General features: G+C 43.0%; 1 protein-coding gene across 1 annotated transcript in view; it reads right to left on the minus strand.

The window, feature by feature from the left end:
- The window catches only part of LOC122902418 (retinal rod rhodopsin-sensitive cGMP 3',5'-cyclic phosphodiesterase subunit delta), a 51,565-nt gene extending 41,012 nt beyond the window's left edge, over nt 1–10,553 (minus strand). The window contains exon 1 of the mRNA XM_044241853.1: nt 10,321–10,553. Coding sequence (XP_044097788.1) covers nt 10,321–10,370 — 50 coding nt within the window. The 5' untranslated portion in view covers nt 10,371–10,553. The remainder of the gene's footprint in view (nt 1–10,320) is intronic.
- Between the last annotated feature and the right edge of the window lie 122 nt (nt 10,554–10,675).

The raw sequence follows: 10,675 nt of genomic DNA on the forward strand, positions 1-10,675 counted from the left end.
AACAGTATTCATTATTTTTTCACCACACCCAGTGCTCCATGCAAGCTCTTCCCTCTATAATACCCACCACCTGGTACCCCAACCTCCCACCCCCCTGCCACTTCAAACCCCTCAGATTGTTTTTCAGAGTCCATAGTCTCTCATGGTTCATCTCCCCTTCCAATTTACATTCCTCCTCATTCTTGATCCCAAATCGCCTCCAAAGCACTCTCTTCCTGCATGTTTCATGTCACCTTCCCTCCTCTGTTACTCTCCAGGATCTTGAAAATTAAGCTGCTCAACACCTACTCATCTCTCTTTTAAGATCCTATCCCAAGGACAATTCTAAAGCCTTCAACAACATCTCCAGGAGTAGTCAACCTTCCTCTGAGATACTACAGCACTTTATGCTACTTAGGCACTTATTTTGTGACGCTTGAAATATAGCCATAAAAAGAAAGGGGGTGGCCTAATTGTATGACATTTCTGTAGTCAGAACCTCCAGGTTCTGCCTTAATCTCAGGGATAATGTCATCAATCCTTAATTTCCCATTTTTTAATAAAGTGAGTAATTATATAGAGTTGTTGCAATAATGTAATAGTATATTAAAGTAGTTTGAAAAACTGAAAAAGACTATAGGAATGTCAAATATTATTAGGTCATCCCCTTTCTTCTTATGGCTATATTTAAAGTGTTATTTATATTAGAGTTATTTGTTTAGTTCTCTAGATTTTCTCTAAATTCAGAGACAGTAATTACTTTCCAGGACTCTGAATCAGTGGGTCCACAATACACTAAATAGAATACTTCATCAATACTGAGCATCTAAGAAAAGAGTTGTCTGAAAAACAAAATGGAAATGAAGTCTTGTTTTAATTATGTCAAATTACAAACAATGTTTTGCCTATTTTAGGTGTAGCTCCTATCTAAATAGAAATACCTGCTGCAAAGCATCCTCGTTAATGAAGAATGATTGTCACCAAATCAAAGAATTGTGGTGTTGGAAAATGATTTGAGTCCTTCCGGAGATCATCTCTCTAACACTTTATCTTGATGCACACAAAATTTCCCTCTGCAATCCTCCTGATGGACAGGAACATCCATTTGCTGCTTAAAATACTTTCTGGAAAACGTTCCCCACCCCCTTTCAGGTAATTGGGCTAAAAAAACTTTGTCCTCTATAACATCTACCCTTCACTGAGAGCCAAATAGAATACATTTAATTCTTTCTCTCTAGAACAGCTTTTTAAACTTTAGAACACTCACATCCCTTGCTTAATTCTTCATCTTCAGGTCAAACCTTCCCATTCTCCACATGATTCCAGTGCCTCTCCTCTGGACCAGGTGGACTTAGCCATGACCTCTCATTATAGACCAAACAAGTTCCTCACATGTGGGACTTCTTTGCCAATCACGAGATTTTTATGGATATTAGACTGTAAGAAAATATACTTGTTTTTCTTCTCAGCTTCAAAATTATCATCAGGTCAAAAGCAAAAAAAGAACCTACTCATCTTAACTTCTTGAAAATCTGAGTTTTAAGTATTCAGGCACTGGTTGGAAACTTCTTGACAATCTGAGTTTTAAGTATTCAGGCACTGGTTGGAAACTTTAGGTTACTAGTCACGATAGACTTTTTTTTTTTTTTTAAAGATTTTACTTATTTATTTGACAGAGAGAGAGATCACAGGTAGGCAGCAGCAGGCAGAGAGAGAGGGGGAAGCAGGTTCCCTGCTGAGCAGAGAACACAATGCGGGGCTCGATCCCAGGACCTTGAGATCATGACCTGAGCTAAAGGGAGAGGTTTAACCCACTGAGCCACCCAGGTGCCCCGTCACAATGGCCTTTAAACTATCTTCCTATGATGCTAAAGCTCAGGAATAGGGATTGGTCTGTACGTTCAGAAGTTAAGTTTTCCTTTACCATGCAGATTTGAGGCTGCGGACTGCTTACAAGGGAGGCCTCTGAGCCAAAAGTGAGGTCAAGCTTAATAGGAACCCAGAGCTGCCAAACCTCAGCACCACTGCTAGCCCTTTATCAAATACAGTGACAATATAGCCAGAATTTTTCATGGGAGTCTCACCATATTCTGTTGCATTTCTCCAGAAGTTACTATAATGTTTCACTATAAACCATATATAGAATCCTCAAGGAAATTTAGAAGATCTGAAGACTATCTAATTATATTTCAAAATTCCTCCCCAAAATGTGAAAGCAGGAATTCCCATTTAAAAATCCTAAATAACATGATCGATAGGGCATAACTTCACTTAATCCATTCAGGGTAATAATAACAACTTCTCATCCTGGAAAACACACTACCAATCATAATCTACATGAAGTTTATGACTGGACAATCTGTGATCAACACTGTTCATTGGCTTTATGAGTACTGTGTTTTGGTTGCTTCCCCAGAGCTTGAGTTGATAAACAAAAACTGTATTTTAGAAAATCATAAACTCAAAAATCAAACTCAATTTTAACACCTGGCCAAGGCATATATTAGGGAATATTGACTTTCTTTTTTTTTCTTTTTTTAAAGATTTTATTTATTCATTTGAGAGAGAGAGACAGTGAGAGACAGCATGAGTGAGGAGAAGGTCAGAGAGAGAAGCACACTTCCCGTGGAGCTGGGAGCCTGATGCAGGATTCAATCTCAGGACTCTGGGATCATGACCTAAGCCGAAGGCAGTGGTCCAACCAACCGAGCCACCCAGGCGTCCCAGGGAATACCGACTTTCAAGAAAAGTTCAACAGTCTACTATTTTTAATAAGGAAATCTAAATGAATAGAAGATTTAAAGCCAAATATTTTTGACTAGAAGTAAAGTCAAAGATCAAAATGCTATGAGAGGGGCGCCTGGGTGGGTGGCTCAGTGGGTTAAAGCCTCTGCCTTCGGCTCAGGTCATGGCCTCGGGGTCCTGGGATCAAGTCTGGCCTCCGGCCCTCTGCTTAGCAGGGAGCCTGGCTTCCCTTCCTCTCTCTCTGCTTGCCTCTCTGCCTACTTGTGACCTCTGTCACATAAATAAAATCTTAAAAATAAAAAAAAGATGCTATGAGAAAGAGGATGTGGGGGATCCAGGACCAAACTATGGAGAGGGAATGAAAAAAAACACGTGTAAGTTACTTTCAGAAACCTTCTGAGCCAAACTAGTTCCTTTTCTGCTAAGCTGTCATAAATTGAAATGTAACTACTTCCCAGAAAACAAGGTAAACACTAGGCATACATCAATGTTTACTAATTAAATCATTTCTTCAAACAGGCAAAACAGAAATATTCTATTTTCTTTGTAAGAGAATAACAGCATGAAGGCACTGGTTTACCTCAGGAAAAAAAAACTGGCTTTGCAGCAATATTATTACCACTGTTATTGTTATAATGTTAATAATTATTAATAAAACAAATAATAACATAGTTAACATTTATTACTTACTATGTGCCAGGCCCTATATTAATTATTTTATATGCAGTCTCATGTAATTTTAACAACATTGTGAGGAAATTATACGGATACTGAGGTTTACAGTTTGAATGCTCTATCTAGGGTAACAATGCTGAAGGCAGTAAGTCTGAACCTCGAGTCCACGCTCTTAACCACTGAACTCTTTAACTACTGTTCTGCTCTGCTGCAGTTATTCATAAACTTTCTCCATAAAAGCTACACACACACACACACACACACAGAGCAAGTGAAGTGTCCGTTTTCCCCCAAATAGTTGTCAATACTGAATATTATTGATTTTGATTTATTTATTTATAGTAGGCTCCATGGCCCTTGTGGGGCTGGAACCCAAAACCCAAAGATCAAGAATTGCATGCTCAGGCACCTGGGTAGCTCAGTCATTAAGTATCTGCCTTCAGCTCAGATCCTGATCCCAGGATCCTGGCATCAAGGTTGGTATCCAGCTACCTGTTCAGCCGGAAGTCTGCTCCTCCTTCTCCCTTTGCCCCTCCCCCAGATTGTGCACTCTCTCAAATAAATGAATAAAATCTTTAAAAAAAAAAAAAAAAAAAAGGAGGGGTGCCTGGGTGGCTCAGTGGGTTAAAGCCTCTGCCTTTGGCTCAGGTCATGGTCTCAGGGTCCGAGGATCGAGACCCGTATCAGGTTCTCTCTGCTCAGTGGGGAGCCTGCTTCCCCCATCTCTCTGTCTGTTGCTTTGTCTACTTGTGATCTCTCCCTGTCAAAAAAAAAAAATCTTTAAAAAAATAAAAATAATAAAAATAAAAGAGACGTATGCTCTACTGACTGAGCCAGCCAGGAGCCCCTATTGTCAACTTTTTAAATTTTTGTTAATTAATTGGGAAAAAAGAGACAGTCTGTTGATTTATTAAAGTTGAACATCTCTTAATATATTCATTGGCTACTTGTAGTTTTCTTCTGTGAACTCTTTGTTCATATTCTTTGTCCATTTTGAGTTAAACATTTATTTTATTTTTTAAAAAGATTTATTTGAGATAGAGAGCGAGAGAGAGCACAAACAGGGGGATGGGGCAGAGGGAGATGCAAGCTCTTCAGTGAGCAGGGAGCCAGGCGTGGGTCTCAATCACAGGACCCTGAAATCATGACCTGAGCTGAAGGCAGACGCTTAACTGACTGAGCCACCCAGCTCACCCATTTATTTTACTGATTCGTAGGCAGTTGTTTATTTTTTTAATTTTTAAAATATTTTATTTATTTGCTTATTTTTGAGAGGGGGAGAGAGAGAGAAAGGGAGAGAGAGAAAGAAGGAGAGGGAGAATCTTTTTTTTTTTTTAAGATTTTATTTATTTATTTGACAGAGATTACAAGTAGGCAGAGAGGCAGGCACAGAGAGGGGGAAGCAGGCTCCCCGCTGAGCAGAGAGCCTGATGTGGGGCTCAATCCCAGGACCTGAGATCATGACCTGAGCCAAAGGCAGAGGCCCAACCCACTGAGCCACCCAGGTGCCCTGGAGAGGGAGAATCTTAAGCAGGCTCCATGCCCAGTGCAGAGCCTGATGTGGGGCTTCATCGCATGACCCTGAGCTCAAGACCTGCGCCAAAATCAAGAGTCAGATGCTTAACTGACTGAGCCACTCAGATTATTATTAATTAAAGATTTTATTTTTAAGTGATCTCTGTGGGTCTCAAACTCACGACCTCAAGATCAAGAGCCACATGTTCCATCAACCGAACCAGTCAGGTGCCCCTGGTGGCAATCATTTATATTCTAGATATTATATTAACTTCTGGAGTACAAGTAAATGGGGCAATTAGCTAATCTTCAAAGGAAAAGTTAAATCACTACTTCATATCCTAGACCAAAGCAAATTCCAAATGGTATAAGAATAATAAAATTATATGGGCGCCTGAGCCACCCAGGTGCCTCCCCTATTTTTTTTTAAAATAGATTTTATTTATTTCTTTGACAGAGAGAGACACAGCGAGAGAGGGAACACAAGCAGGGGGAGTGGGAGAGGAAGAAGCAGGCTTCCTGAGGAGCAGGGAGCCTGATGTGGGGCCTGATGTGGGGTTCGATCCCAGGACCCTGAGATCATGACCTGAGTTGAAGGCAGATGCCTAATGACTGAGCCACCCAGGTGCCTCAAAGTAAGTGAGAGGAAAAAATGTTCTTAAGAAATCATAAGGCAGGGGCGCCTGGGTGGCTCAGTGGGTTAAGCCGCTGCCTTCGGCTCAGGTCATGATCTCAGAGTCCTGGGATCGAGCCCCGCATCGGGCTCTCTGCTCAGTGGGGAGCCTGCTTCCTCCCCTCTCTCTGCCTGCCTCTCTGCCTGCTTGTAATCTCTGTCACATAAATAAATAAAATCTTTAAAAAAAAAAAAGAAATCATAAGGCAGAGAAAACACATTTACAATACTGTATACCATAGCTATTTAAAAAATTCTTGTGTAAGTGGACCTGCACAGTTTAAATCAGTGTTGTTCAAGGGCCAACTGTATTTATGTTGAGGAAAAGCAGTTTGAAGAGGAAGAACAGTGCATTATACAGGGTACACTGGAAAACTTGTATAAAAGGACTATAACAAATTTATGTCATGGAAAGCAATTAAAGGGACGCGTGGGTGGCTCAGTCAGTTAAGCATCTGCCTTCAGCTCAGGTCATGATCTCTGGGTCCTGGAATCAAGCCCTGAATTGAGCTCCCTGCTTAGCAGGGTGCCTACTTCTCCTTCCCCCTCTCCTACTCCTCCTGGCTTATAGTCTCTCTCTCTGACAAATAAGTGAATAAAATCTTAAGGAAAAAAAAAGATGGCAATTAAAAGTAAAAATCTTTGCAAGTTATGAACATGGTAAATTAATTATTAGGAGAAAAAATAAGTTACAAAATAATGCTTATGATTCAATTCTTATAAAAGCAAATATACTACATTAGCCATATTGGAAGGTTATATTAAAATATCAATAAAGGTCATTTCTGGGGGCTGAGGTTGGTAATGGAAAAATTAAGTACCACTTTAAAACAGCACAAGAAGTTAGATTTCTCCCACATATAATTTGTGTAAAAAATTCCAGGTGGATTAAAGAGCTAAACATTAAAAAGAGATGGGAACATAGAATATTTAATCTTGAGATAAGAAAAGTTTTGTTTTGTTTCTTTAGTCATAACAATTAATTTAATCTGTATTGCAAACTTATAAAGTAGATACTATGATTTTTATCTGTTTGAATATTAAAAAAATGGATGGGAAGAGACAGTGGAGTGACTTGCCCAAGGTCAGGAAGGTCTTCTTATGACACGAAATGCAAGGGTGCCTGAGTGGCTCAGACGGTTAAGAATCGAACTCTTGATTTCAGTTCAGGTCATGATCTCAGAATGGAGAGATCAAGCCCTGAGATGGCTCCACATCAGGGGGAGTCTGCTTGAGATTCTCTCCTTCTTCCTCCCCCACTTTTCTTGATTGTGCCTGTGCGAGGGGGTGTGATGCATGGCCCACATGCGCGCGCTCTCTCTCTCTCACTCCAGTAAATAAATCTTTAAGACACAAAATGCAGGGGTGCCTGGATGGCTCAGTTAGTTAAGCGTCTGCCTTTGGCTCAGGTCCTGATCCCAGGGTCCGGGGATTGAGTCCCGCATCAGGCTCCCTACTCAGTGAGGAGCCTGCTTCTCCCTCTCCCCTCCAGCTTGGGCTCTCTGTCACTATTTCTGTCTCTCTCTCTCTCTCAAATAAATTAAAAAAAAAAAGACACAAAATGCAGATATCACATGTAAAATATTGATGAATTTAAAATGATAATTTAAAACTTGTTCAACAGGAGCACACGGGTGGCTCAGTCAGACAAGCATCTGCCGCCTTCAGGGTCCTGGGAGCAAGCCCCCAGTTGGGCTGCCTGCTCAGTGGAGAGTCCACTTCTCCTTCTCCCTCTGGCCTCCCCCCACACCATGCTCTCTCAAATAAACTCTTTGAAAATAAATAAATAAATAAATAAATAAATAAATAAAATTTGTTCAATAAAAAAGGAGATGAGCAATACATTGATGAAAAATATTTGCAACATACAGAACAGGCAAATAATATTAAAATAAAGAACACCTACAAACCAGTAATAAGAAATTCAATAATAAAATGGGCAAAACCAAAATCAATAGGCAATTCATGGAAAAGAAACTGCCAAACAGAATATTTTGCAACTTCTCTAATAATAAGAAGAACTACTATAGGAATGCCTGAGTGGACTCAGTCAGTTAAGGGTCTGTCCTTGGCTCAGGTCATGATCCCAGGGTCCTGGGATCGAGTGCCACATCTGTCACATCAGGCTCTTTGCTCAGCAGGGAGCCTGCTTCTCCCTCTGCCTGCCTCTCCCCCTGCTCAAGCACTCTCCCTCTCTCTGACAAATAAGTAAAATCTTAAAGAAAAAAAAAAAAGAGCTACTATATAATGTTTACTAGGCATCAGGTGCTTTTCTAAATGCTTCAGCTATCAACTCATTCGATCTTCGCAACAGATGAGGAAATGGAGGCATAGGTTAAAGAAGCTGCTCACAGACACACAACCAAGAGTACAAGGCTGGGATTCCAACACAGACAGTACAGCTCTACAGTCCAGAATTGCTGTATTTAACCACTATGCTCCATTACCTATTCAGGAATCTAGGTATCCAGGGAAATACAAACTAAAACAAGGTATTACTTGTCTAAATTGTCAAAAATATAAAAGACAGACATAGTCAATGTGGAAATGAGCACTGTCATTGTTGGTAGGAGAATATAATGGAGCTTTTTTTTTTTGGTAGAAAATACTTAACAGAAACAGATGCAGTGGAAGTTCAGAAAAACAATTTACCCAATAATAAAGAGGGACAATGGGTAGTTTGTTTTACGAAAACATTGTTTTTGTCCTGAAGGTAATGGGCAAATTCTAGAACTCCTTTCCCTTTCTCTCTCAATCCTCAGATGTCAATAAAGGCTACCAGAGGATGAGTATCTTCTTGCTACCATGTTAACTTTTTTATGTGGCTTCTTCTGTTAAGATTTAATCAGCTCAGGTCAAACCTTCTCTGAAAGCCTGTTTCTTAACACACTAAAGTCATCATTGAACTGGTTAATTCACCTGCCCTTTATGGGGCTGATGAAGGTTCTGCTTTCTACTCTTTTCCACATTTGTCCCTTGGCCTCTTTTTCAACAGTTTCACCAGACTGAGCCCAGACTGAGGTAAGAAGTTAAATTTTCCCCTTCTGCTTTGTCTGAAAGCCATGGATTTTTATTTTTATTGTTCTCAGCAATGTGTTTTCTCCAATCGCACAAAAATGGTGCTTCTGAAATCGCTCAATTCTCCAGTCTCCGGTTTTACTGTCTACAGCACACACGTTAAGTAACAATATAAATTACTTAAGTGAAAAATAAAATTTGTGTCATAGCTTTTCTAACACATCAGCCATCCCTATTTACTTATAGGTGCTATTATGAAGAGAAACACCAAAAGGTACATGGAGCTATAAAAGAGGCTGTTACTAAAATTCACTACGTTAAAGTACTGAAAAAGTTTATCAGGAATGGCATTAGGCCCAGGTGATAACGCCAATCAGTTTTTTTTTCCGGAAGAAGCATAGCAGGTCGGCTTCCATTTGAAACTTCTTATTTGCAAATCCAAAGCATCCTGTAACTTTTTTGCATTTTGTGTTCTAAAATTTACTACCGAATTGGTCTCTGACGGTGACAAAGCAATTAAAATTTGCAGGGTGAAATGGGCATTGTGAAAACACAGGCAGCTCAGAGAAAAGTGCCTCACTCAATCTCCTTTTAGGGGAACAGATCTAAAGTGAGGACTACAATTTCACCGAGAGAAGAATTTGAGAATGTCCCATATTGTACGCACACCATGTAAAAAGAGAAAAAGGTCAGCAGGAAAATCTGAAATTGGAATGTCCAGGATTGCATTTTTTTTTCATACGCATTCTATGGTTACAGATCGACCCTCCATTACAACACGAGGTTTCCTCATTACTTTAAGGAGCGAAGGTTGCACAAGCGGCACAACAGGCCCAAGGCAATGATTTCTCTATCCTGCTAAATCCTACGGTCTCCCCAACGTAATCAAGTAATTGCTGGACAGCTCCACCTTGTCTACGCGTTAACCACACAAACGCGAAGGAGCAGATACCTTTGCCAGGAGTCCCAGTGCAACACCACAACACTTCAAGGCACCTCACGCAAGAGTTTAGGGTCCTCACTTCGCTGGACAGAAAAGCGAAAAGCCGAGAAAGAAGCAGCCACCATCCAATGCCTCAAAAGGCCAAGACAGAGGTAAGATAAGGTCGATCCCGGGCTTCTCTTTGCCCACCTTCCTCGGCTCCAGCCCTGGAAGGAGCCACAAGTGAGGCAGAGAAGTTGTGGAAACAAGGCGGGGGTCGAGTGGGACAGGGGAACCCGGGAGAGTTTAGCGCAAGTATTTGCATTTGTCCCACACAAGGTCACTCGCTCCGAGTCACTTTTTCCTGCTCCCCCGGGGGCTTCCCGCCAAACGGGCTGCGGGGCTCCGAGTCCAGCTCACCGCGCCCCCTCAGTCCTTCCCTACGGGCCGCAGCCCCTTCCCGGCCTCTGGGTGCGGCCCGAGGCTCGGACCCTAGCCGGCCTCCCCGAATCCCGTTTCCGACGCCAGGCGCTTCTCCCAACCCAGTTGCGTCCGGGGTCCTCCGCCTCCAGTCCCCGGGGCTCCAGACAACGTCCCCTTCCTCCCTCAGGACGCCCCCTGCCTCGCCTCCAGTGCCCGGTCCCACAGGGGGCCCCGGACGCCGTTCCCTCTGTCCCTCCAGCCGCGCTCCCGTCCGGTGCCCACCTCGCGCGGCCCCCGCCCCCGGCCCGTCTCCTCAGCTAGAGGCCACCTCCCAAGTCCTCCCGGCCCCGCCCCGCTCCCGGGCGGATACAGTTTGAAGCCCCTCAGGATCTCCCTGGCCCGCTCGTCCTTGGCTGACATGTTGCGGCGGCCGCCGCCCGCGGCTCTCTCACGCTGGCCCGGCGGAGCCTCGCAGACGGTGCCCACGAACGGAGGACTGAGCCTTAGCCCGGCCTGGAGACCTCGGGCGAGCAGAGGCAGCGGCCAGACCCGGACCGGCCTCTCCCTCCCCTTAGCTCCCGCTCCTGATCCCTTCTCGTTCCCCCTAGCCTGGGAGCGCCCGCCCCAAAGCCAATGGAAAGCTCACCTCGCCGATTGGCACCCTAAGCAGCCAATAGAGACACTCAGCGGCTTCGCAGGGGGACGACGAGCGTCAGTGGGAAGGG

This window comes from Neovison vison, chromosome 3, assembly GCF_020171115.1.
Source record: "Neovison vison isolate M4711 chromosome 3, ASM_NN_V1, whole genome shotgun sequence".
Lineage (NCBI taxonomy): Eukaryota > Metazoa > Chordata > Mammalia > Carnivora > Mustelidae > Neogale > Neogale vison.